The 25,041-nt window shown below is 58.3% G+C and overlaps 10 protein-coding genes across 10 annotated transcripts; 5 read left to right on the top strand and 5 right to left on the bottom strand.

Moving 5' to 3' along the window:
• E0L32_005061 (uncharacterized protein) lies at nt 1-1,236 on the bottom strand (the record flags this gene model as incomplete). The annotated part of the gene is made up of 2 exons (XM_031139541.1): nt 1-1,031; nt 1,099-1,236. Coding segments are annotated over 2 exons (1,169 nt in total), but the record flags the coding sequence as incomplete, so codon positions are not given.
• Nucleotides 1,237-4,441: 3,205 nt separating this feature from the next.
• Nucleotides 4,442-6,702, top strand: E0L32_005060 (uncharacterized protein; the record flags this gene model as incomplete). Its single annotated transcript, XM_031139540.1, has 4 exons — nt 4,442-4,862; nt 4,921-5,243; nt 5,306-5,450; nt 5,513-6,702. The coding sequence occupies 4 exons, from the start codon at nt 4,442-4,444 to the stop codon at nt 6,700-6,702; spliced, it is 2,079 nt and encodes a 692-aa protein (XP_030996662.1).
• A 1,641-nt stretch (nt 6,703-8,343) lies between these two features.
• On the top strand, nt 8,344-9,211 carry E0L32_005059 (uncharacterized protein; the record flags this gene model as incomplete). Its single annotated transcript, XM_031139539.1, has 2 exons — nt 8,344-8,348; nt 8,404-9,211. The coding sequence occupies 2 exons, from the start codon at nt 8,344-8,346 to the stop codon at nt 9,209-9,211; spliced, it is 813 nt and encodes a 270-aa protein (XP_030996661.1).
• Nucleotides 9,212-10,069: 858 nt separating this feature from the next.
• E0L32_005058 (uncharacterized protein) lies at nt 10,070-11,247 on the bottom strand (the record flags this gene model as incomplete). Its single annotated transcript, XM_031139538.1, has 4 exons — nt 10,070-10,078; nt 10,141-10,185; nt 10,257-10,709; nt 11,242-11,247. The coding sequence occupies 4 exons, from the start codon at nt 11,245-11,247 to the stop codon at nt 10,070-10,072; spliced, it is 513 nt and encodes a 170-aa protein (XP_030996660.1).
• A 166-nt stretch (nt 11,248-11,413) lies between these two features.
• On the top strand, nt 11,414-13,284 carry E0L32_005057 (uncharacterized protein; the record flags this gene model as incomplete). Its single annotated transcript, XM_031139537.1, has 2 exons — nt 11,414-11,429; nt 11,528-13,284. 2 exons carry the CDS (start codon nt 11,414-11,416, stop codon nt 13,282-13,284), a joined length of 1,773 nt encoding a protein of 590 aa, XP_030996659.1.
• A 1,214-nt stretch (nt 13,285-14,498) lies between these two features.
• Nucleotides 14,499-15,005, bottom strand: E0L32_005056 (uncharacterized protein; the record flags this gene model as incomplete). Its single annotated transcript, XM_031139535.1, has 1 exon — nt 14,499-15,005. The coding sequence occupies one exon, from the start codon at nt 15,003-15,005 to the stop codon at nt 14,499-14,501; it is 507 nt and encodes a 168-aa protein (XP_030996658.1).
• Nucleotides 15,006-15,174: 169 nt separating this feature from the next.
• E0L32_005055 (uncharacterized protein) lies at nt 15,175-15,623 on the bottom strand (the record flags this gene model as incomplete). The annotated part of the gene is made up of 2 exons (XM_031139534.1): nt 15,175-15,399; nt 15,498-15,623. 2 exons carry the CDS (start codon nt 15,621-15,623, stop codon nt 15,175-15,177), a joined length of 351 nt encoding a protein of 116 aa, XP_030996657.1.
• Nucleotides 15,624-16,626: 1,003 nt separating this feature from the next.
• E0L32_005054 (uncharacterized protein) lies at nt 16,627-17,829 on the top strand (the record flags this gene model as incomplete). Its single annotated transcript, XM_031139533.1, has 4 exons — nt 16,627-16,805; nt 16,966-17,217; nt 17,360-17,578; nt 17,736-17,829. 4 exons carry the CDS (start codon nt 16,627-16,629, stop codon nt 17,827-17,829), a joined length of 744 nt encoding a protein of 247 aa, XP_030996656.1.
• An 885-nt stretch (nt 17,830-18,714) lies between these two features.
• On the bottom strand, nt 18,715-19,638 carry E0L32_005053 (uncharacterized protein; the record flags this gene model as incomplete). The annotated part of the gene is made up of 2 exons (XM_031139532.1): nt 18,715-18,800; nt 18,852-19,638. The coding sequence occupies 2 exons, from the start codon at nt 19,636-19,638 to the stop codon at nt 18,715-18,717; spliced, it is 873 nt and encodes a 290-aa protein (XP_030996655.1).
• A 2,145-nt stretch (nt 19,639-21,783) lies between these two features.
• Nucleotides 21,784-24,952, top strand: E0L32_005052 (uncharacterized protein; the record flags this gene model as incomplete). Its single annotated transcript, XM_031139531.1, has 5 exons — nt 21,784-21,816; nt 21,945-22,265; nt 22,318-22,606; nt 22,747-22,774; nt 22,828-24,952. The coding sequence occupies 5 exons, from the start codon at nt 21,784-21,786 to the stop codon at nt 24,950-24,952; spliced, it is 2,796 nt and encodes a 931-aa protein (XP_030996654.1).
• Between the last annotated feature and the right edge of the window lie 89 nt (nt 24,953-25,041).

Below are 25,041 nucleotides of genomic sequence, written 5' to 3'. Positions count from 1 at the left end.
GGCCCGGTCCATGGCGCCCGCGCCGCCTCGGCCGCCCTCTCCTCCGCCCGCGCCGCCGCGGCCTCGGCCTCGCGCTTCTGGCGCGCGCGCTCCCTGTCCCGCGCCAGGGACCGCTCGTAGGCGCTGTCCTGCTCCGTGCGCAGGTTGCGCGCCACCTCGTTGGCCCGCCGCTCGGCGCGCACGGCCTCGATGTCGGGCCCGTACTTGTCCATGGCGCCCTGCAGGCCCTGCACGTAGACCGTCGGCGTCAGGGCGCCCACGAGCCGCTTGACGACGCCCATGCGGGTGCTGCCCTCCCTGGGCGTCAGGCAGACGAGGCAGGAGAAGGGGAACTTGGTGCACTGGTACTCGAGCGAGATCTGGTAGGCCTCCGAGTCGCGCACGTTGCCGCCCCAGAGCACGATGTTGTTGGCCGGGTCCTGGACCAAGTCGACCACCTCGGGCGACAGCAGCGTCTCCCGGACGAACGGCTCGCAGTCGTCGTGCTCGGGCGCCAGCAGGACGACCAGGAGGAACTTGAGGTCCTTCTTCGCCGCGTCGTAGGCCTGCGCATACCCGCCCTCGAAGAAGGGCAGCTCGCTGGCGCCGTCGGCGCCGTACTGCTCCTCGAACTCGCGCCGGAAGCGCGCGGCCGTGTCGCGCGGCAGAAGCTGCCGGCGGCCGTATGCCGTCCTCGCTAGCGCGCCCGTGACGGCGCGGGGCCGCAGGGGGGCCGGCAGGAAGACGAGGACGTAGGACAGGGCGCGGAACAGCGTGGAGAAGAGCCTGTAGCCGATGTTGAAGGGGGCCAAGATCACAGACAGGAGGAAAGGCGGGCGGTATGTGGCCGAGGGCTGCCGGGGCACGATGCGGGGTGCCGGGTCCGTCCCTTGCGCTCTCGGTCCCCTGCCGGCAGGAGCGCCGGCTGCGGCGTAGAGGCTTTCCTGCAGGTTCTCGTGCCTTGCGCCTGCGCGCGGGATGTCGTTCTGCGCTGCGAGGGCTTCGGCTACGGGGTCGGGCCCCTCGCCGTCGAAGAATTTTGCTATGGCAATCTGGGTTCGAGGTGGACATGTGAGCAAGAGCAAGAGCTCGAGACGGGGCTGGGGCGCCATTACGAACCTGCACATTCCACTGTGACCGTTGTAGTAGGGGAACAGCATCCTTGACCTCTTGGTTTGTGACAGCGGTGTATTGCTGCAGAGCTTCTTGTTGGCTCTCGGACAGCTGGCCGATGTCGAAGTCGCCCTCGCTCGCCATGGTCTGAATCGGACAACGTGGCGTGTGCCACCAGTGACTCTCGGGATGGTCGTCCAACGACTAGTAGAGGGCCATGTGTTGTGTGAGATGATCGGAATTATTCCGCAGAATACCGTCAAGGAACAAGAGCCGTGATCAACAGGTTTTCGAAGTCAGTCGGTCGAGTCGAGAACAAGGGGAGGGCTGTGGCGTTTAGAACGAAACACGGTTGCCTCGGATTTTCGGGGTCGGCAGTAGGAAAGCCAACGCAAGGCTGTTGTAGGAGGGAGATGCCCGGACTGATCCTTCATTCAGCCTTGGGGTTGATGGGACTTTTCTCGCTCAAAAGGACAGGCTTGGCCGCAACGAAGGGGAAGGGCAGTTAACAGTTAGGTAAGTATGGTAATTTGGGAGGATGACGACCAAGCTCCAGATGTGCCAAGTGGGCTTCTGTAAGCTCGGTAGATTGACAACGTTGAACGGTTCCGATAAGATAAAAAGTAGGTACCCAGGTACAGGTGTTGGGGGGTACAACTACCTAGGTACCTAAGGTAATCCAGGTACAGTACTGACGTCGGCAGCTGGAGAAGTCTACTTACCTACCTACCTTAGGTACCGACTCAGGTTCCTCCTGAATGAATGACTGATGCCAGCTGGAGGATTTAGAATTCAGCAGTCACTGCCACTGCCAGTCAGACCATCGGGGGTATCAATTGCTCCATCTCCATCCTGCTCAATCATGTCCCAGCTCAACACCTGTGATCTTCTTGTCTGGATCAACTATAGCGAGTCACCTCAAGGTAACTTTCACTCACGGCCGCGCCTTTCTTCAGCACAGCTTCCCTGTCACCTGCCGCGTCCACCCACTCACATGGAGACGCACACGCACGCATGCGCCACCCATTGCTTTTCAACGTGCTGCTGTCACTGCAACTAGAGCCATCCCCAGCTGCACGCTGCATTGGTACTTCTCGGATGGCCAGTAAACTGTGTCTCTCAAGTGTACACTCTCCAAATGCATTTGACGTATGCATATGTACCTATGCAGCGCCCACGCATGGGCTGAAGGATAAAGCCGTTGTGTAGACCTGGTAAAGTGCAGTTTTGGTACCTACACCGAATAATGCAGGCACTTAAACACTCACCGACACCCTTCCCTCCCATCTTTGTCTGAAAGGGTTCTCGCCCAATAGAAGCCAGGTTCGTATTCTTTCATTCCATCTCATGAGCAGCAAGCAGTAGTAATTGCTGTCTGTCCAGAGCCGTCCATCTGCGTCATGTGCTGATTCAGCTGCAAAGAAGCTGACTTTGGCTGTGTCAGACGCTAGTTTAGATAGGCTGGTACATACTCTATACTCATCTTAGGTTGACAGCAAAGGTACAGTGCTAACAGCGCCTTGAGCATCAGTTAGGTTGCTCGTACCTCCAACTTGGAAGCTCCAAGGCTGAAGAAACCCCCTGTCGTATTTGGCCCCAGTGACGCCCCGTCTCCTTGGCCCTGCCCTGCCCTGCCTGCCTAGGCGTCTCTCCCTCCTGCTGCGACCCTCCATTGATGCTCCAGGGCTCTCTCGTCCCGCCCGCTTTCTCTCCGACTCGATACCACCCCAGGACAACCGCCCTTGCACAAGGCGCGATCTTTTTGACGCCGTCCTCGCCCTGCATCCTCTCCTCTCCTCTCCCTTCTTCCCCTTACCGCAACCCCCGGCAGGCGCGCGACACAGAGAGGAGGCGCCCAATTGCAAAGACAACACCTGCCCGTCCTCTTTATACCGAGAGAGAGAGAGAGAGAGAGAGAGAGAGCAGTCGCACTTGAACCGCCCGCGCAGCCATGGGACACTTCCACAAGACCCAGGTAAGTCCGCCGCGTCTGCCCCACTATCACCACCACCACTCCTCCCGCACACGTACACACGTCTCTCTGTCTCGGCCTCTGCGGCCGCGCCCGCACGCAACGCTTTGTCTATCTGTCTATCTGTCTACCTGGCTGCTTGTATACCTTCAAACCAGTCTTGTTTTCTTGTTAGCCCTTGCTCTGCCCCCAGCCGAAGGCTACGCGACTGGCGTTTGCATCTTACCGTCCTCTCTCTCTTATTCTGTATTCTTACCGTCTTTCTCGCCAGCATTCGTAGAGCCGGTAACGGGGATGCGGCGCTTCCGAATCGACGATCACGATGGCCACTACGCGATACAACCCGCCCGATCCAAGGCGGCCCGTCGGGTCGCCTAGGCCTAGCAGAGGCCGTGGTAAGTCGACGACTGCTCTACCTCCGACCGGCGCGACTGGCGCGCGTCTTCGCACCGGTCCATCGAGGGACGACGAGGAGAGATGCTGACCGTCTCGACCCCCGCCGCAGATAACAAGGATACGCTGTGTCGCAACGTCTATATCTATGGCCACTGCCGCTACGAGGACACCTGCTCCTTCAACCATGATCAGAACAAGAATCCATCAAGTACAGAAGTGTAGGTGCCAACTCCCCCCGTCCACTGCCTCCCTCGACTGCCCAGGCGCGCGCCGTGGCCGTGAATATGTACCCGCCCTGCAGCTCCCGTGTGTATGGAAATACCAACCTCCATCCGACCTGCGCGACTCGAGATGCGGCCCGAGATTGGATCTTTTGGAGAAGGACGAGGCTGGTGGTGGCTGTCTGGGTGCGACTGGGTCGTTCTCCGCATGCACCGTCATTCCGGATGTTTGCTATGACGAGGCCGCATAGCCGTCCGTCCTGGCTCCCGACGGCTGCCTGCGTCTTGTCGCGCATACACTGGGTCCTCGCCCAACCCTTTGTACCGCTCCAGCGTCGACGAATCGCGCGCACTCGTCTCTGGCCCGATATATACCGCGTGTTCGGCTGTCCACGATCGAGTCTCGGGTCCAAAGCTGTCATTCATACGCTGTCTGGGATGCCTGGTCCCTGGTTGCCAGTGGCATGAAAGGAGCAAGTTTCGGTTTTGTACCATTTCGCGATGAAACAGAAACGGAATGGCCAGATGCATGGTGGGCAGCTAGCGAACCAGGTGCCGGATTGGATGGTTGTCCTCTCCGACTTGCAGCAAGATGTCTATGACGGACTATGGGAGTGGCGGAATTGAGCATTATATATGTTGGCCAGGCCTCGCACCTCCGCCTCAACTTCGGCAAAATTGGGATTTTGAACTACGCGGGCTCGTCGTCGCTGGACATCCTTCACTCACCTTGGGAACCTCCTTCAGAGAACAAGAAGAGATGGCCCCCAACAGCTACACCGCGGCCAATCAACATTCCGGCTCTCCCTTCCCGACAACCCATCAACAGACTCCCATGGCGAATCGCCATACAGGCTTCATGGCCACGGGCCGGCCGCGCAATTTCCGCAACCGCGGGTCCTTTCAGAGGCCTTTTGGTGCCGAATATGCTGACTTTTACTCGTACAGTAGCGCCAAGAAGACTCTCAATGTCGAGTCGCCATCCTTTACTCCCGCAAGCCTACAGCCGCAGGCGCCCCAGCAGCAGCAACAGCAACAGCAGGCACTCCAGCAACCTCAACAGCATCAGCAACAACAGCAGCAGCAGCAGCAGCAGCAGCAGCAGCAGCAGCAAGGCAAAAAGTCAACATTCTCCTCGCAAGCCGTCAGTGCGGCTGTCTTCACACCTCGAGGTCCTGGAGGTTCGTACAGCCCTGTGAACAAATTCAAGGTGACGGCATGGACTGATTCATTGCATAGCGGCGACGCCTGTTTCCGCGTCAGCATCGAAGCAGCAACCCCAACAACAGCAATTGCAACAGCAATCCGACTCCGAGCAGCCATCCTTCAACCCGGCGGCAATCCGAGAGTTTACCCCTTCCATGCAGAAGTTTGATGGCCCGAGCCAAAATGGCTCCTCTAGTGACACCAGCAATCCATATGACCCTTTCAGCATGTCAGCTGTGAACCAGGCGATGCCCTCAACCCAGTACAACCCTTACGCAAATGACCAGAACAACCTGGGCGGATCTACCGCCCCATTCTTCCCCAGCCAATCCGGCTATGCCGCCCCTGCGCAGCCGGTAAGTGTTGCACAAACCCCCAAGCATGCCCATTGGAAACGCGATTGACAGCCTGCCTGCAGCTTCAGTATCATCACTATGCCCCCGTGGGCCCGTTCCGGGACGACCTGCAACCTTACCAGAAGTTGACGCACGATTTTTTCATGCCTGAGAAGCTGCGAGAAGAGTTCTTTAAGAAGGCTCAAGCAGCTCAACAGGTCCTGCCAAGTATGCCTTTCATTTGTCACACGCGACCATTCTATGGATCTCATGACTGACCTGCTGTCCAGACTCGCTCCAACTTGACAACTACCACTCTCTCGTTGCCCTTGACACAACTGGTAGGAAGGTTAGTACCCTTTTTGGCTACGTCAGCTGGGTATACAAGGCGACGTCTTTCAAGAACGGCAGGCTCTACTGTCTCCGGCGCCTCGAAGGATACCGTCTGACGAATGAGCACGCCATTCGTTCGGTCAAGGAGTGGAAGCGCATCGACAATGGTAACATCGTCACCGTTCACGATGCCTTCACCACCAGGGCCTTCCAGGACAACGGATCCTTGGTCTTTGCCTGTGACTACCACCCCCTGTCCAAGACGCTCTCGGAGCACCACTTCCCCACCATCCCGACACACCGTTTCCGCAACAGCCCTACTATCCACGAGAACGTCCTATGGAGTTACATCACACAGATCTCCAATGCCCTGAAGGCTATCCACGACGCCAATCTCGCGGCTAGGTGCATCGACCTCACCAAGATCATCATTACCGACAAGCATCGCATCCGTCTGAGCGGCTGCGGCGTGCTGGACGTCGTGCGGTTCGACGCGCGCCGGCCCCTCGCCGAGCTGCAGCAGGAAGACTTCCTGCACTTTGGCAAGGTCATCATGTCCCTGGCGACAAACACGCTGCCGAGCCAGCTCGCGAACCTGGCCGCCTCGATGGAGCAGGTGGCGCGCGTCTACTCGCCCGAGCTCAAGGAGATGCTGACGTGGCTCATCAGCCCGCCGCAGGCCAACTCGACGCGCACGGTGCAGAACCTCGTGTCGGGCATCTCGCACCACTTTGTCAAGGCGTTCGACGCGTCGCTGCACGCCGACGACGTGCTGAGCTCGGAGCTGTACCGCGAGCTCGAGAACGGGCGGGTCGCGCGGCTGCTCATGAAGCTGGGCGCGGTCAACGAGCGGGGCGAGTTCGACGGCGACCCGGCGTGGTCCGAGCACGGCGAGCGCTACCCGCTCAAGCTGTTCCGCGACTACGTCTTTCACCGCGTCGACGACCAGGGGCAGCCGGTCGCCGACATGGGCCACATGCTGCGCGCGCTGAACCGGCTCGACGCGGGCAGCCCCGAGCTCATCCGCCTGACGAGCCGGGACGGCGAGACGGATTTCATCGTCAGCTACAAGGAGCTCAAGGCGGCGCTCAACGGCGCGTTCAACGACCTGTTCAAGAACAAGCGGCAGAACCGCGTGGGGATCTAGGACGTCCCGCATGTCCCGGTCCCGGTCCTGGGCCCGAAGGGGAAGGAGCCGCAGCCGCAGCCGCAGCATCAGCATCAGCAGCAGATCCGGTGGCGGCAGGTCGGCCGCCAGAAGCAGCTGACTCGGCCGGCGAATCAAGGGTCGCCGGCGCAGGGGTCGCATCAGGGGACGCCCCCGCCGGGGTCGGAGTCGCCGGTGGCGGCGGGTGATGACGGATCGGGCTCGGGCCGTGGCTCGGGCGGCGGCGGCTCGGGATTGAGCACGATGCGGTATGATGGGTTCCAGATCAGCCCGGAGGACTAGTGGTAAGGAAAGGCAGATACGGTTTCGTGGTGATTTGAGTCTTTATGGTATTGTTCAGGGAGTCGGCATTTCACACAAACTAGATGGACTCATTGGGGGGGGGGGGGTGTCGAAGAAGACGGGGGTGGGAGTGGACACTTTTTCGGTACGGGCGGTCTGTGGGGGATGCTTGGGTACGCACGACGACTACACAGCATGGGGTTTTGAACGATGTATGGATGCTTGTCTGGTTCACGAAAGAGAGAGAGGATGGGAGGGAGAAATAGAGGGTTACAGGGAAGGGCTATGGCCACTGGATTGATTGTGTTGTGTGTCTCTTGCAACCGGACGGACGGGGCAGGAGACATATATCGGGGAACTTTTGTCATTCATGGGGGGGGGCCTATCACTACCTCGGGAACCCCCGGGAAGATGGATGACCTGGTTCGAGTTTATATCTTGAGACAAAGGGCTGCATATAGCATAGCAGCCAGCGTGTATGGGGTGGGGAGCGGACGAAGGAGGAGAGCGATTGTCTGTCTGTATTGTTGTGTGTGTTTGATCTGCCGAGCCAACTTATCGTGTTGTTGGCTCGGGGAAGCGGTGCTAAGTTTTTCGAGACAGAAAGAGCAAAAACGATAAATTCCAATCCTTCATTTCAACATTCACATGGCGGGCTAGAAACAACTATGAGCGAAACTGCTGTCCTCCTTGGTCTTTGTTTAGGTCGAAGTGCGGGTTAAAGGATACATTACTTAGGAAGAGTACCGTACCGAGGTCACAGTTGACGGGGGGTAGAAAATTAGTGCCGGGGGGTAGAAGTGACCCTAACCCTGAGAATCATATGTTAGATACAGACCCCGTGAATTTCCAGGGTTAGGGTCACTTCTACAAATGATTCTCAGGGTTAGGGTCACTTCTACCCCCCACTAACTGCAACCTGTACCGGACCTGATGGGATGGAACATGTAACTAGTAATCCAAAGGCGGCGGCTGACATTGTAGTGCGGTTCATGGTCTTAGTGCCCACTGAAAATGTACAAGTAGGGGCCCTTGGTTGTATTGTTGCTTGTTGCATTGGGGCCAGCCCGAAAACTTCTATCCTCCAAGTGATACAGTGGCTCCTGTCGAAGCAAGTACAAGTAGTGTCCATACATCATCCTTTCAGGATTACTCTGGAAAGAGAGTACCTAGGTACATACAACCACCTATCGGCAATTGCCCCTCTACACCGCCCCGTCACTTGGGCATTCATCATCATTGCTTCCTACCGCCTTAGGTGGACTAACAACACGACAACGACCCCAGTCTCACCTACCTGATACCTGCCGTGTGAAGCATGCACTGTCTTTTGTGGCTATGAGGTACGAAAACGCGGAACTTGTGCTGCTTTTGTGCATTCCTATTAAACCAATATAGCTCAGTCAATGACACTCTACTTTCTCTTGACCCTGGTCCCTCCGACATCCTCTACAGAATACGACGAGTGACCCCAGAGCATCGACGAGTGCTGTACGTTAGAGTCGCCGACCTGACTATTATCCCTCCTGATGAGCGTACCTACGGCCCTTCAGTTATCAAAGAACTGAGCAAGTTGGGAGACTGGCATAGCTGTTGGACGACTCTCCGAGTCTTCAAGGAAGCCGGTGCCATCAAGGCTGAGAAAGACTCGTTTCTCCCACATACAGTACCGAGAGAATACATTCTCGATAAATATCCTTCCTATGACATCTTCGACTGCGCTACGATTTGCGATTTCAATCATCGAGTCTCGAAAGTCACCGTCGACGGGCGGGTTTGCGTCCTGAAGATCGCACGGTTTCCGTTCGAGCTGCCCTCCTTGATCCGGGAGCTCGAAGCGTATCACTGCCTCCCGAAACACGCTCCGGCGCCGCAACTGCTCGGGTATGTGTTTGAAGAAGAGGGCATAGACCGTGTTGTAGGCTTTCTCGTCGAGTTTCTCGGAGGCCGCCCTGCGGGTATCACCGATCTCGACCCATGTCTTCGATCACTTGCCGAACTGCATCGGCATCTTGTCCATGGCGATCTATGCAAGTACAATATATTGATCACTGAGGAAGGGCCAAAGTACATCGACTTTGAGAGGTCGATTCTCTGTAACTCGGACGAGTGGAGTACAAGCTTGCAAGATGACGAGAGGCGGACCCTGTCTGACAAGCTCGTCGATGCATCTGAACTCGGGCGCCCGTACTCTCCAGGTCCTTGATAGCAACATCGTGCAGGCGAAGCTCCGGATGACCACAGATGACCTCTGTCTCGTCTGTCTCGTGGAGACGAAGGTGCGGGGGAATGCTCTAAGCACGTGCCTGGTCCGCTAGAGGACACGCCCTCGTCGGACCTCTGTTTACGTGAGCTGATTATGAATGCGGATGGTGCCGTGAGTAATTGTTCCCGTGACAGCGAGTCTGGACTTGATTCCTGCAACAATGTTCCGCAGAGCCAGCAGCGACCTACTCAAACGGCTTTGTCACCCGTGCCCGACAAAGACTGAGATCCAGACTTGCCCTATGACGGACAGCCTCCCACTTGCATGCATTATACTTTGGAATGGAAGTTGTCATTGAACAGAAGAGCCACAGCAAAGCCAACGGGAAATGACCTCGGCTGAGCACCAAGCTCCTGGCGAGAGCAACTCTTGTCCAAGATACAAGAGATAGTAAGGTCAACTGGTAAGCCCTGTGAGCCTGACGCGACGATAATCATTATGTATATCTGTGATCGGTTGATCCGAGCAAGATATTACACAGGAGGGCTGAGTACCCGACAGTATAATCTTTAAAGGTTCGTCCCACAGCTTACTGACGAAATGCAGCGTCGTCTGGATGTACATGGCCAAGACGGGAAAGGGAGAGAGGGATATGTTTTAACCAAGAATCATAGTCAATACCTAGTCTAGCCGTATCTCGCAGGAAGTAGGACATCAAACTACTCTAAACAACAAGTTTTCCACCTGAACGCCGGGCCCTGATGCGCGGCCGTCGACTGCTCGGACATGTATGTATGTCATGTCCACACGAGCGAGCGGCCGACGGCACGTAGGTTAAAAATCCAAGAACATACAAGCTTAGTCGAACTAGAGGAACCAGAGTCAGCTGCGGCGGCCAAGTGGTCAGAAAAGAGAGACGGATAGCTTACAGGAGTCAGGAAAGATTCGGCTACGAAACGCGCTCTCGCGTTCAACTGCAAAAAGACAAAACGTCAGTCACTCGGTCACCTCGGGGGGGGATCACGAGAGCCACCAAGGAACATACAAAGAGCTTCATCTCGGAGATCTCCTTGTCGACCTCCTCCATGAACTGGATGATAAAGTCGACGAGCTTGTGCTTGAGCATCTCCTCGGTGTGGAAGTTGGTCACGAGGAAGGAGATGTCGTAGCCGGGGATGGCCTTGCGGCGCAGGACGAAGAAGCTCTCGGCGCGCTGCTGCAGGAAGCGCGTGAACTTGTGCACGAGGATGTGCTCGATCTCGTCGGCCTGCTTGATCTTGATGCTGACGCGGACGCTGTTGACGCTGGGCTCGACGAGCACGCGCTCGTTCTCGTTGCGCGCGACGGTCAGCGGCGTCAGCAGGACCTCGGGGGAGGTGCGGGCCTCGACCTCGGGCACGTTGTGGCGCTCGGCGGTCTGGGAGGCGAAGTCGGAGAGGCAGAGCGCCGCCGTCAGGGTGCTCCGGACGGCCTGGAGGTAGGGCCGGAGGGATTGGGACTGGTTGGCGGCAGAGGTGTGTTAGCTTGGCTGTGTGCGTGCGTATGTGCGTGTGTGCGTTTGTGTGAGTTTGTATATGGATTGCGCGGGAGCGGAGAGCGTGGAGGTGGACTTGCCATGATGGAAAGGACTGGGTTGCTCTTATGAGCTCATCGAGTTGGGCGTGGTTGTTTCTTGATCGCGTTCCAAAACGACCTCCTTGCTCCGGTGGTGTCGTTGGGATCGATGGCTGGCTGGCTACCTTAGGAGCTGTCGTCGTGGGATGGCTGGCGATGAATGGTGGGGTTTGGGGGCGACAGGCGGTGGAGGAGGGGAGCGAGAGAGCCGCCTGAGCGCCCAGCTGTCTGTCGTGTGGCTGCGCCGGGCATTACGTCAGCCGCCAGATCAGTGAAGTGAGCTCCCCAGGACCGTTTGAGCTATTCACCTCACCGCCTTGGGAGCTGGAGCTTCCAGGCCGACAATTTGCCGCCCTTTCTGTGGGCTTCTACTTGTAGGCCGTGACCCCACCAACACTCTCAACAGGTACACGCACCTGCATTGCTTGCCTCGAACCACGGTGCAACCATTTCATCTAATCAAGGGGCGACTTTGCCTTTTTCTTCATTGCCTGTCAACATCCCACCTCCCATCGTGTTTTGTTTTTCTCAACCTTTCCCATCGGCATTTCCCTTTTTTCCTCCCCAGCGTTGACTAGGACTTTCAAGATGGCGACGGTCAACGGTGAGTACCTCTGTCACTTGTGCACGAGCTACTGGCTAGCTGTTGGCCTCTTTTGGTGTTGTTTTGTTTACTAATGGCTGTCACCGCTCGACGCTCAGTGGTCGTCAAGCACCAGGGCAAAAAGTACGAGATCGAGGTCGACACCACCTCTACCGGCGAGGTCTTCAAATACCAGCTCTACAGCCTGACCCAGGTCGAGCCCGAGCGCCAAAAGATCCTCGTCAAGGGCGGCCAGCTCAAGGATGACGCCGACATGGCCAAGCTCGGCCTCAAGCCTGGCCAGGTCATCATGATGATGGGCACCCCCGGCGGCGACTCGTCGGGCACCCTCGTCCGCCCCGCCGAGAAGGTCAAGTTCGTCGAGGACATGACCGAGGCCGAGGCCGCCCAGCAGGAAGGCGCTACTCCCGCCGGCCTGGAGAACCTGGGCAACACCTGCTACCTCAACTCGACCCTGCAGACGCTGCGCGCCATCCCCGAGCTCCAGGACGCCCTGGCCACCTACGACCCCGCCAAGGTCCGCACGGGCTTCGGCGACCAGATCCCCCAGCTCGACGTGACGGGCCAGCTCAAGAACCTCTACACGTACATGGGCGAGACGCAGTCCGGCTTCGCCCCGCACGCCTTCCTCAGCGCCCTCCGGGTCTCCTTCCCCCAGTTCGCCGAGAAGTCCAAGACGGGCAACGGCTTTGCGCAGCAGGACGCCGAGGAGGTCTGGTCCCAGATCATCTCGCAGCTGCGGCAGAAGCTCAAGCTCAAGCGCGAGGGCAGCGGGTCCTCGTCCGACGACGCGCAGCTCTCGTTTGTCGACCGCTACATGGCCGGCGAGTTCGAGTCGACGCTCGAGTGCGACGACAAGGAGGCCCGGGACGGCGGCGAGGAGGTCAAGCGCGAGAAGGAGCCGTTCCTCAAGCTCAACTGCCACATCGACGCGCAGACGAACCACCTGCGGGACGGCATCCTGGCCGGCCTGTCGGAGCAGATCGAGAAGCGGTCGGCGGTGCTGGACCGCGACGCGCTCTTCACCAAGAAGTCCAAGATCTCGCGCCTGCCCAAGTACCTGACGGTGCACTTTGTGCGCTTCTTCTGGAAGCGCGAGGTGCAGAAGAAGGCCAAGATCATGCGCAAGGTCACGTTCCCGCAGGAGCTCGACGTGGTCGAGTTCTGCACCGACGACCTCAAGAAGATGCTGATCCCCGTGCGCGACAAGGTGCGCGAGATCCGCAAGGACGAGGAGGACATTGAGCGCGCGCGCAAGCGCCGCAAGAAGAACCCGCTGCTGGACGGCGACGTCGGCGCCGCCGACGAGCCGGGCTCCTCGGGCAAGAAGCTCGAGAACAGCAGCAGCAGCAGCAGCAGCAAGAAGAAGGACGAGGCGGCCGACAAGGACAAGGCTAAGGGCAAGAAGGCAGGTGCCAGTGCCGGCGACGGCGACGGCGACACCGAGATGACGACGGAGGTCTACAAGACGGACGCCGAGGTGGACGCCGAGAAGGACGCGGCGCTGCTCGAGGCCAAGAAGGAGCTGTTTGCGCTCATCAGCCCGGAGCTGGCGGCCGACGAGGGCGCGAACCAGTCCGGGCTGTACGAGCTGCGGGGCGTGGTGACGCACCAGGGCGCGAGCGCCGACAGCGGCCACTACACGTCGTACATCAAGAAGACGGGCGCCCTCGACCCGGCGACGGGCAAGCGCAAGGCCGAGGACGGCAAGTGGTGGTGGTTCAACGACGACAAGGTCTCCGAGGTGACGGTCGACAAGGTCGAGGCGCTGGCCGGGGGCGGGGAGTCGCACTCTGCGCTGATACTGCTGTACCGGGCTATCCCGCTGCCGTCGAAGGAGGGGGTTGTCGAGTAGGGAGTGTGTTGTGTGCTGGTAACAAGTAAAGGGGATGATGATGCATTTGGGGGGGTGGGCGTTCCGTCGAGAGGGTATGGAATGTGGATGCATGGTTGTTACGAATTCACGGGATACGGAACATGACATGCACAGAATTCGGTCGGGGGGCATGATGACCTGGGGTTTCATGGTTAGACTCTATCAAAAGAAAAAGAGACTTTTTTTTGCTACGTGATTGCGTTTGGAGTCCCCCTTGGTTTGGTTGCCTGCCTGTGTATTGTGAGCTTTTTTGCCATCAACACCCATGAGGAGGATCATCTGTCAGTTGCCCTCTTGTCCCAGCGAAAATAAGAGGCTACAGTCTCATAGAAGGGTAATATACCTCCCCATGCGGGATTGCAAAAAGATACCCAAGATAAGTTGCAAATGACTGACTCACCAGAGAGATGTCGGGAAGAAGGCCGAGATCCAAGGACGACTGCGGCGCATGTCACTGGAAAGGCGTATATATATAAGTGCCACCCCCTCAACTCTAGCTGAGCGGACAGGCGAAAGTGCGGTGCGGGGTTTCTCTCACCAACCATCTGAAGGTGAGGGAGGCTCTCCCCTTCCCAAGCTTCTTGCCAAGCTAATATCTCCAGCTTCATACATAGAGGAGGTTACATCATCATAAACCGTTGTCACCAATTGTTGCAACAAAACTTATTCGGGGGAGATTTACTGAAGGAGACATGGCTACTGGACAGATCACGCTGCTGGACTATGCCAGCAAGGAGCCCTGCTCGGCATGGCTGCGGCACTCGTGGAAGAGTAAGAGTTGATCCCCCTCTGACTTGCTGCCGATTATCGAGAGCTTTGTGATGTGGTGGTTTTACCCTTTATTGGCTTTACGCATTCCCAGTTTACTGATGTGTTTCTTGCCGTGTGAACACAGCTCGGCTTGTCCTCAACTACAAGGGTCTAGACTACAAGACAGAATGGGTGAGTGAGGGAAAACACAGTTCCCCTATCCCGGCCCAGCAAGTCCCAGTGAGAAGCAGCAGGACAACTGACACCAGCACTGCGCTGCACTTGCTTAGATGGAATACCCCGATGTCCAGCCCAAGCTCGAACCCCAGTAAGCCCTCCCCCGCAGTCCCTCTTCCGTCACATCGAAGCGAGAAAACGCTCCATCCCAACTAACAAAACCCCCCCTCCATCCCCCAAAAAAAAACAGCCTGCCCCCAAACCCCTCAGGCGTGCCCTACACCCTGCCGGCCGCCGTCCTCCCAGACGGCACGTGGATCATGGACTCGGCCAACATCGCCCGCGCCCTCGAGGCCGCGCACCCGGACCCGCCGCTGCGGCTCGACGCGCCCCTGCTGCCCGAGGTGGAGCGCCTCGTCGCGGCGGCGGGCGCGGCGCTGGGCCCCGCCGTCTACGCGCGCGTGCCGGCGACCATCCTGAACGAGGCGTCGAGGGGCTACTGGTACGAGACGCGGCGGCGGCGGCTCGGCGTGACGGTGCGGGAGCTGGAGGAGACGAGGGGGGGGGAGGCGGCGTACGCGGCGGCGGAGCCGCACCTGCGGGGGCTGACGGCGCTGCTGCTGAAAGGGAGGGCGGAGGGCGGTCCGTTCTTCATGGGAAGGGAGGTGTCGTATGCGGATTTCGTGTGGGTGGCGCTGCTGGCCTTCCTCGAGAGGGTGGATGGCCGGGTGTTTGCCGAGGTGCTGAGGCGGACTGAGGACGAGGGCGTCCATCGGGCGCTGCTGGAGGCGTGCGGGGAGTGGTTGGAGAGGAGGAGCTATTGATTTGATTTGATTGATTGATTGATTGATTGAAAGGGTTATGGTTCGGGACGATTGACCGGGCTCCCACATGGAATATGCAGCTTCCTTCTTCCTGTTTCTCTTTGGTCTTTTGATAAATTCACCGGCCGGAGCCGGAGCTGTCGCTGTCGCTGTCGCTGTCGCTGCTGTTGGCCCTCATCCTCTCCCTCAGCGCCTCGAGCTTGCGGTCCAGCGGCGCCTTTTGCAGTATCAGCGCCTTCTTGCGGTCCTCGAGCATGGCGATCTTGTCTTCTGCCGTGGCCTCGACGATCTTTTGTCGCTCCTGTGTGCAGGGATGGGTTGAGCCCGAGTTTAGCGGTCTGGTCTGGTCTGGCAAACGAGTATGCTATGTAGGGGGTTGCAGGCACAGCCATGTCATGGAGAGAGAGAGAGAGAGAGAGAGAGAGAGAGAGAAGTACATACGACTTTGACTTCCTGCTGCGTCTTGAGGCCGGCGCCGTAAATCGTGCCGGCGATGGTGATGGCCGCGAAGGCGCCCGTGTAGACGTAGCGGCGCAGGCGCGCTGCGGCAGGGCCGGGAGCCGCCATTGGGAGGGGATCCTGTGGACCAGGTCACGGGCCTGGAAGTGCGAGCGCCAGCTTCTGTTCTGTTGCGGCTCGAAGGGCGCGTGAGGGTGCTGCTGGTGGCAGGATCCGAGTTGGGCTCTGTCTTGCTGTTGGAGTTGCAGGAAAATAAGTCGGCTCCGCTCCAGCTCGCAACACTCTTGGGGTTGTGGAGAACGAGCTGAGGTGGACCGTGGCTGGCTGGTGGCATTGGCTCGTGCTTGCAACGGAGTAGGTAGTTACCTAACATCCCATTCATTGCATTTGGGATCATCCCATGTTAGTCAGTGCTCGATGATGTCCCTTGCCAGCTTCCAGATTCTGGACAATCTCGAGCACGTTGTCTCATGAGCTGTTGAAACTACGACGTTAACTTCTTGCTCCTTCTTCATCTTCCCACCCGGGTAACCCTCGTGGGTGCAATGCTTCGTCCATACAGAAGAGTGAAGTAGGCAGGCTACTTAGTAATATCAGGGAACCAAGCGACGTCATTCCCGAACAAGACGCTCCTCAGTGAGCTAGGGATCCAAATGGTGTAGGCATGCAATTCAGAATATCAAGACTCCTCCTGGATGAGACAGAGGCCAGAACTATAGCGCAAAGAAACTTCTTTCTCAAGATTTCACTTTCATGGCTCCTTTCCCCTTTGCTGCTGGTCAAGGGGTGCGAGGTTTGAGTGGTACCTACCGGTAGCCCGTCCCGCTAATGTGGACTTGTAAGTACTTGTAAGTACTTGTAAGGTGGGGTGTGGCGCCCGCAACGTGGGAGCCCCGATATCAGGAACATGGACGAGAGCCAATTTCTCACTTCACGTCCTGGAGCCATACAGGTTACAGGCTTCCCCTGGTTCCTCTCGTGATCTATTTCCACATCAGAGACATCAGAGACGACGCCAAACACTTGCCAGGTCTCCATTGAGGGTGCTCCTGCCTCTGCAAAAGCTCAAAACCCACCACAGAGGTTCGCGAGCATCTGACGACACCACCAAATGGCCACGCCCAGGGTCTTCCTCATCCGCCACGGCGAGACGGAGTGGTCGCTCAACGGCAGGCACACCGGCTCGACCGACATTCCCCTCACCGCCAACGGCGAGAAGCGAGTCAAGGCCACCGGCCGCGCCCTCATCGGCAGCGACCGCCTCATCGTGCCCAAGAAGGTGGCTCACATGTAAGCGAACACACACACACACACACACACACACACACACACACAGAATGGCACACATATCTTGTATCCTTTCCCTACTCTACACAAAAATGAAAAGCTTCCGCTCGCTGACGCTCTCTGGCCCCTCGTGTTTCTATCGTTATAGCTACGTCTCGCCCAGGAAGCGCGCCCAGCGCACCTTTGAGCTGCTGAACCTGGGCTCGCGGGAGCGCCTGCCCTGGCACGCCCACGGCGCCGCGTCCGAGGGCGCGCCCCAGCCCTGCGGCGCGGCCGTGCAGGTCACCGAGGACATCCGCGAGTGGGACTACGGCGACTACGAGGGCATCACGACGCCCGACATCCGCAGGATGCGCCGGGAGCAGGGGCTGTCGGCCGACTGGGACATCTGGAAGGACGGGTGCCCCGGCGGAGAGTGAGTCCCTCCCTTCTACCCTTCCTTTCATCCCTCTGTGATAAAAGTTTGTTGTTTGTTTCCCCCCCTTTTTTTTAACCTACCCCCACGTTTATGCCTGTGCCTGTGGCTCGGGGCTGACTGAAAGGGGGCGGCGGCACAGGAGCCCGTGGGACGTCACGCACCGGCTGGACCGGCTCATCATGGACATCCGCGAGCGGTGGCAGCGCCCGGCGTTCGGCGGCGGCACCGACAGGCCCGGCGACGTGCTGGTCGTGGCGCACGGGCACATCCTGCGCGCCTTTGCCATGCGCTGGATCCGCAAGACGCTGCAGGACGGGCCGACGATGCTGCTCGAGGCCGGCGGCGTGGGCACGCTGAGGTGAGTTTTCTCTCTCTCTCTCTTTTTTTTTTTTTTTATGACTTAAGGGGAAGGGGATTGTCGAAGATGTGTTGCAGGCGGTGGTGTGGATGGATCCCAAGCTGACCTGGACCCCCCGTTGGATTTTTCCTCTTTTTTGCAGCTACGAACACCACAGTATCAAGGAGCCTGCTATCCTCCTCGGCGGTGCCTTTATCGTGGATATCATCGACGAGGACGAGGCGGAGGAGACGGAGAAGAAGCTGGCGTAGGGGACGATATGCTACCCACGAGTGTTGGGCGGGGTCAAGAGAGTGTCGTACTGTACAGGGGATAGATCTAGACGGACATCTGGATTAGATAGATGGATTGGGTTGGGTTGCAACGTAGATGGGCGAGTTCACGTTTTGCATGTGTCACACTGCCCCGGACCAGAATATCTACAAAATATGATTGGAGAGCGACTACGCATCACTGTCCATTGCGGCCTGTTTTCACGGCGTCTTTTGACGGCATGTTTCGCTGTGAGGACAAGTAGTATTTGCAACACTAATCTGTCCAAGGTCCGGCGAGGGGACATTGATGGAACTAGAGACGAACATCGTATTTGCTGGCTACCCGTCTCAGGATACGATGTCAGAAGATGCAATTGCCTCTTGCGGCCCAAGACATGAAATATGACAACAACATGCCTATGTACGAATAGTTTGGGTTCCGAGCACACGGACGGTGCACGCTTCGCTCAACTTCTAATTCGAGGGCGCCTAAAAGTCTCCATCTTTGGGGTTGTCGTCTCGCAATCAAATATCAAAGCTGGAGGATCTTTGAACGTTCATCTAATGTCTTTCAGGCCGGTAAACTCGAAGTATACCTCTTTCAGGCCTGTAAACTCTAAGTATACCTATCTGATATTAAGATCGGTATTATATCAAGATCTTATTTGGAAAAGAAGTGTAGATCTTCTTAAAAGCCATATTCAAGTTGTGCACGGAGTCAGGCTTCAATTATCACAACGTGTTAAAAACCACCCCGAGTCCTGGGGAGAGACCGGGAGAGACGAACACAGCCAGCTCCCACAATCGCTTGATTTAAGTGTCCCACCTGCAGAGGTGCACCAAACGGCGCTTGATCAAGAGCGCATCTTCGTGTTCTACACTCTACCACCACTTGCCTTCCCATCGACACAGGCCTGCGAGCCTGTCAAGCTCATCGCCATCCGTGATCAGGCCATTGAGCACCAAGCCTGGTAGGGATTAGTTTGTGGCTCACGATGGAAATCTCAAAGATACGGTACCATGCTTCGATAATCGTCCCTGTCTCCACTGCCTGACCTGCTCGCGAAGTGTATCCTGTGGAGGCGCCGGGTTTCGTGCCTCGATAGTACCGTCGTCCTCGTGGTCTATCATGCCTTCAGCGTCCGCCAACATGTTAGACGTTGTCCTGTAATGCCCCGACCATGCCTTTCTGACCATAGCCTCGAGGATGTGATTCCCTAGGCTCAGGTGTGGTACAGACAGCTGGCCTTCCGAACTGGTGGTCAGGCCAGGCTTCGCACCCGTCTCCATCTCGAAGATGAGGTAGGCCATGGCAAAGCGGTCGGTAGCGTCCGACGCCGTCTTTGCCATTCCGGTGGGAGGCACCGGCGTAGCGCTGTGCGGGGTGTCGTTCGGTTCTCCGAAGCGGCTCGCCTTGCTGAAGTCGCACAGTACGGCCTGAGCATCCCGGTGGTCGCTGAAGAGGATGTTGTCAGGCCTCAGGTCAGAGTGGCATATCCCCTGGTGGTGTAGGTGGCCGAGACCGCGGAGGACATCCCTGTACCATTGGACACGGACTCCTTGCCGTGGATATCCTTCTGCTCGGTTCAGCGGGAGACACCTGCGGAGATAGATGCCTTCGTCCTCGTAGGCGATGGCCTGCACAACATTTGGGTGGGGGAGGCGCTCGAGCGAGCGGAGCACGGCCTTCTCTCGACGGCTGAGCTGGAGGCTGAACAGAGCCGCGTCCGGGTACTCCCACCAGTCTCGGAGGGGGGGCATCTCGCTCGGGGCTGCGATATGTCTGACAGGCCTTGAGGACCACATTGTCATTCACCTCGTACACGAACGCTGCCGAGCGGACCAGATGAGCTTTAGGTCTTTCCGGGGGAACCGGCCATAGGATCGTGTCACCCATCTGTTCTGCAGCTTGCGTCAAGGCAAGAAGAGTTGAGTGTTTGGCGAGGTGGTCAGGGAAGAGACCGGTGGTCCGGGGCGGGGCCGGGAACCCCCCCCCCACGAAACACCGTACAAGCCGGCATGGGTGGGGCTGGCAAGCCGTGGTACTTGAGGAATCGCACCGCCGTGTTTGTTGGCTTTGGTAGGATGATTCTTTCTGGCTGGATACTTTGTCTGTTTGTTTGCGAATGATGAGTGTGGTGTGATCGAAGACGAGACCGTCTTTGCTGCGATCCTGGACAAATGCCGGAGACAATTCAATCACCTCCATGGCGAGTAGAATGTCGAGTGTAGACGAAATTGTTCTCAGAAGACCAATCACTTCGCGATGTGCGTCGCCTGACTTCCAGCCCAAGAAGAATGTTCAGTTATAAAGTGCAAAGGTAAAGCCATTTTGAAGCTTCAGCATCAGGATCAATATCTGCCATCACTTGGTTCTCTTCCTAGCACGAGAAATGGACCGAGGTAGTCTTACTAAGGGCGTTGTCTGAAAGGGACACGGATCTGTGATCGGAAAGCCTGCCATCGTGCCAAAATAGACTGTGCGCAGGTTCCTTTCGTCGCAACATCAATCAACAAACAGACGTCAGGAACGGACGTATTGCTGGCTACCAGTCTCGAGATACAATGTCAGAATATGCAATTGCCTGTTGGGGCGCAGGACACGAAGTTCGACAACAAATATGTCCTGATCTGGAGGGCCGCATCCCGAGATCATGGGGAAAGCGGAGACGGAGACATGCTTGTACCAGTATGTACCAAGATCCGCAATGGCGTGCAGCCCGAAATAGCACCTGCTCGTATCACAAAACACAAAGCATGCGGGCGGCACACGAGGAATGCAATGCTCTCGGTCCTGGTGGGACTCAGCGCCACGATCAACACCGTCATTGCGGGACTGTATCTGTGTCTTCTCCGCCTCTACTTTCTCTTTCCCACTTGTGAATTAGGGAAATATAAGAGATTGCGATTGCGTACCTATGGAGTAGGTCATTGAGCTGAGCTGATTAGACCAGATATTGGGAGCGGCTGCACTGCTTGGGCCGTGCGCGTCCCACGATGCGATGGTTGACGGTACCTTGCCTTAGTGCCCAGCCCAGCCAGGACTGCGACGATCCCGGCTCGCAAGTCCGGTCTGTTTACACTTGGGGGATTGGCTCAATTGGGTGCGGGCCAAGCGGCTGTTTCCCCAACAAGGAACTCTCTCGAACCTCGCGAGCAAGTTTGATGACTGAGCATTGGGTCCCGTCGGTTTGAACACGCATGAGGGATGAGTGAGATCAGTGGCATCACATTGGCGCAGCCTTGGCAGCGCGCGTGTTTTGTCCCATGACGATCCCCGTTTCCCGTGCCTGCAAAAAAAGGAGGGGACCGCGTATGAACAGAGGGTCTGATAAGCAAAGAATGACGTTGAAGAGGGTTGGTGGTGCCAGGCCTCGGATCAGCTGGCAGTCGATGCACGGCCGAGGGGGAGAGGGAATGGTCGAATGGGGGCATCAATGGCACACCCCTGGTCATGGACCTGGTTTTCTGTGTCTTTTTGGCTGGCGCGGCTTCAGCTGTGCCAATGTCACCCAATAACTTGTACGGAGTAGGTAGGTACGGAGTACTTGCAGGGGTCCGTGTTACGGAGTTCGGGTGCGCTGGAAGGGGAAAGAGTTGAGGTCTGGGCTCTCTCAGTTGCGGTCCAATCCGCTGGAGCTGCCCAGTTGGGCGCCCATCCCATCAATCAATAGTTAGTGGGTGTCCGCATGTTCCTTCCGTCGCAACATCAATCAATCAACAACAAAGAAACGGAAGAAACGGACTTCAGATCAATCCGGGCATGTAAGCAACATTGAAAAGACATTTCGCCTAGCGCACGTAAGATCCCGATGCTACCACTTATCACTCGAATACCAGTCCCAAACATCTGAATCATCTGAGCAGATCAAGAACAGCAGGGACAGCCCGGGTGCATTGCATGTGGTGTGGCCCTCCGTCCCGTCGCCGTGCGGATCAATCAGTCAAATCATGTCATCACATTTCTGGACCACCCACCACCCTGTGTGTGTGAGAGAGATCCTTGTCTAGGCCCGTGTCCAGCAGGTCGACGACTGGGATTGACAAACTTAGCTATCGCTTCCACGGCCAACTACAAGGAACTACCCCATGTCTGGCTGACTTCTGGCTAGCCCCAGACTCTCGAAGCGCTACGCTACGCTATTCGTGCCGACCTGCAGGCTACAGCGACTTCTGGACTAGAGCGAGGGAATAACGGCGGTCCCTTCCTTTGCTCTGGTCTGGCTCTCGCTCTCGCTCCTCTCTCGTCATCGCTGCTTCACCACGGGAATCCTCACCAGGAGTCCAGGCCCGAGCCAGACATTGTTTTCCTTCTCCTGCTCTCCTGCCACGCCACACGCAGTTTCCACACCATTGACACACCAGAGCTTCGCATTGTCTGTCTGGCTTGCTCCTTTCGTCCTGACATCCTCCCAAAACTCTATCGTCTTGTCGTCATCTCCAGAGCCATGCTGCCCGGCCGATAAATTGCCAATTCCACACAAGTCTCGCTCGACATTCCGCGCATCCGCACTAGCAGCATCTCCGCGCCTCACTCGGCCCAACCCAACGGCCGCTCCTCCTTGTGAGACGTGGGACACCCGAGCACACAAAGAACAGGTCGCATTCCTCGTCTCCCATATTGACGCCATCAATAAGCTTTCAGCCCAGCCTGAACCTGGAGCCGTTCGGCAGCCTCGAGCGGCTTGGGTGGGTGTTGATCCGGCGGCCGAGCCTCCCACCACTGTGAGCAGCCAAGCAGGCAGGAAAACAGACCCTCGCCAACCGTGGATTCGTATGTCTTGAGATATTTCTTTTCCTTGGTCGCCTCCGAGCTCCTTGCTGCTTTCATGCCCAACCTTGGCCCTTCTGTGTCCATCGTGCGACTTGTGCTGCCCTCGGCAACTACCGACGCTTGCACCTCTCGCGGCCCAGTCATCCTCGACTTTCTCACGCACGACTTGTTGCTTTTCGCCCAATCTCGAGCATGGGCATGACTAACAATCGCTTCCTCAGCTTCGTCCACCTCGCCGGCTGGTCGCAGTACCAAAGCCCACACCACAACCCCAGGGCATACGGCCACATCCGGTCCTACTCGAGCGTCACCAAGCCCACCGTCACCACCACCACCACCGTATCTGACTCGGTCGAGACCGCCTCCACCACCTCGGCCCCTTCTCACCCTCAGCAGGTCCGCAGGATCCATTCGTCCATCTCGGCCACCTCGTACGACGACAAGAATGACCTGACCACCCTCCCGGACCCCCGAAGCAGGGCCATGAGCCCAGCCAGCGCCGACGCCATGGCCTCATCCGAACATCACCCCGACCTCGACGACGAGGTCGCCACCCTCAGCACAAAACTCATCAACGCCATCAACCACCAGACCACCCTCGACGACACCCTGTCGAGGACGAGGATGGAGCTGGACCAGTCCCACGAGCGCATCAGGAAGCTCGAGGAGCAGCTCGCCCAGCAGCGAGAGATGCTCGCCGGCGACGTCTGGGTCCGGAGAAAGGCCGCCGATGCCGAAAAGGCCAAGGTTCTGAACCGCCTCGTCGAGGAGAAGAAGGCGCGCGAGGAGGTGGACCAGCAGAAGAAGAAGATCGAGCAGGAGCTGGAGAACCTGACGACGGCCCTCTTCGAGGAGGCCAACAAGATGGTCATCTCGGCCAAGGAGGAGGCGAGGGTCGAGCACGAGGCTTTGCAGAAGAAGAACGACCTCCTCAAGGCCCAGCTGGTCGACACCGAGGGACTCCTGAAGTCATCTCAGGAACAGCTCGCCGAGCTCAAGAACGTCATGGAGCAGATGAGTGTGGAGCGGGACGACCAGACGGCCATCACCGCCCCGTCATCCCCCGGATTCAGCAAATTCGATCAGAAGGACGACGACCAAGCGGTATCGGACGGAATCTCCCACGCTGGGACTGCCGAGCCCGCATCGCCGTCGCACCCGACCAGCTTCAGCCACCTTCTGCAGCCCGTGCTCCGCTTCGACTTGGCGGCTTATCAGGACTTTATCGACCTTGTGAGGCTGTCTAAGAGACAGGCGCGCAGCCGCCCGCCCTCTGGAAACCAGTCCGGGCTCTCCGCCCTCGGTATCGGTCTCGGCGGGGCGAGCAACGGGTCGACCACATCGCTAACAACAAGTGGCACGGCCGTCTCAGCGAGCGCACCGTCCCCGCAGACTCCAAACACGCCCAACTCGACCGTCAGCTCTGGTTCGATGGGCTCGGCGGCCCCGTTGCCGCCTCTCAAGGACACCAAGTTCTACAAGCGTGCTCTTGCAGAGGACATCGAGCCCACGCTGCGTCTGGACACCGCCCCCGGCCTGTCCTGGCTCGTGCGCCGCAGCGTCCTGCACGCCATGACAGACGGGTCTCTGGTCGTGGAGCCCGTGCTCCCCACCGAGCCCCTGGCGCACATCACCAAGCCGCAGAACTTTCCGTGCTCGCTGTGCGGCGACTCGCGCAAGGAAGGGGAGCACCTGCGCAGGCACCGCTTCCGCACGAGCGAGTCGCCGACGGCCCAGCGCTACCCGCTCTGCGGGTACTGCCTGGGCCGCGTGCGCTCGACCTGCGACTTCCTCGGCTTCCTGCGCATCGTCAAGGATGGCCACTGGCGCGCCGACGACGACGAGGGCGAGCGGGCCGCGTGGGAGGAGAGTGTGCGCCTGCGCGAGCAGATGTTTTGGTCCCGGATCGGCGGCGGCGTCGTGCCTACTCCTGTCGTCATGGGCAGTCCTCCCGGCGGGCTTGGGGGCGGCAGGTCTCCGAGGCTCGCGGCGGGCGAGGAGGAGGAAGAGGAGGCGGCGCGCGGGAGGCCGTCTATCGACGAGAAGGTCATGGGAGGCGTGTCTGAGGCCAAGAGGGTCGCTTCGGAGGAGACGATTGGCGCTGAGAAGGTTGCGGCGCCCGAGATGGTGGAGGACGAGGACGAGGGGCGGGGAGAGGAGGACGGCGGCGGCGCCAAGGTTGCTGCCGAGGCGAGGCCTGAGTCGACGACGCCTCAGCCAACTGCTCCCGCTGCCGCTCCCGCTCCCGCTCCGGCTGCTGTCGAGGACGAGCCGTCTGAGCACCACGAGGCCCATGCGGAGAAGGAGGGGGCGCCCAAAAGGCTCTCGCTGCAGATTCCGAGCTGAAGGGGACTAGGACTGACGTTCGTTGAGAGGAGGAGGTGGTGGGGATCCGAAATCGTTTTGATCCCCGTTGTACAACACACCGAAATCGG

This window comes from Thyridium curvatum (genome assembly GCF_004353045.1).
Source record: "Thyridium curvatum strain D216 chromosome Unknown NODE_25_length_444008_cov_73.864110, whole genome shotgun sequence".
In the NCBI taxonomy this organism is placed as follows: domain Eukaryota; kingdom Fungi; phylum Ascomycota; class Sordariomycetes; order Thyridiales; family Thyridiaceae; genus Thyridium; species Thyridium curvatum.
Note: the sequence above shows the minus strand (reverse complement) of the source record. Positions and strands in the feature narration are given on the sequence as shown.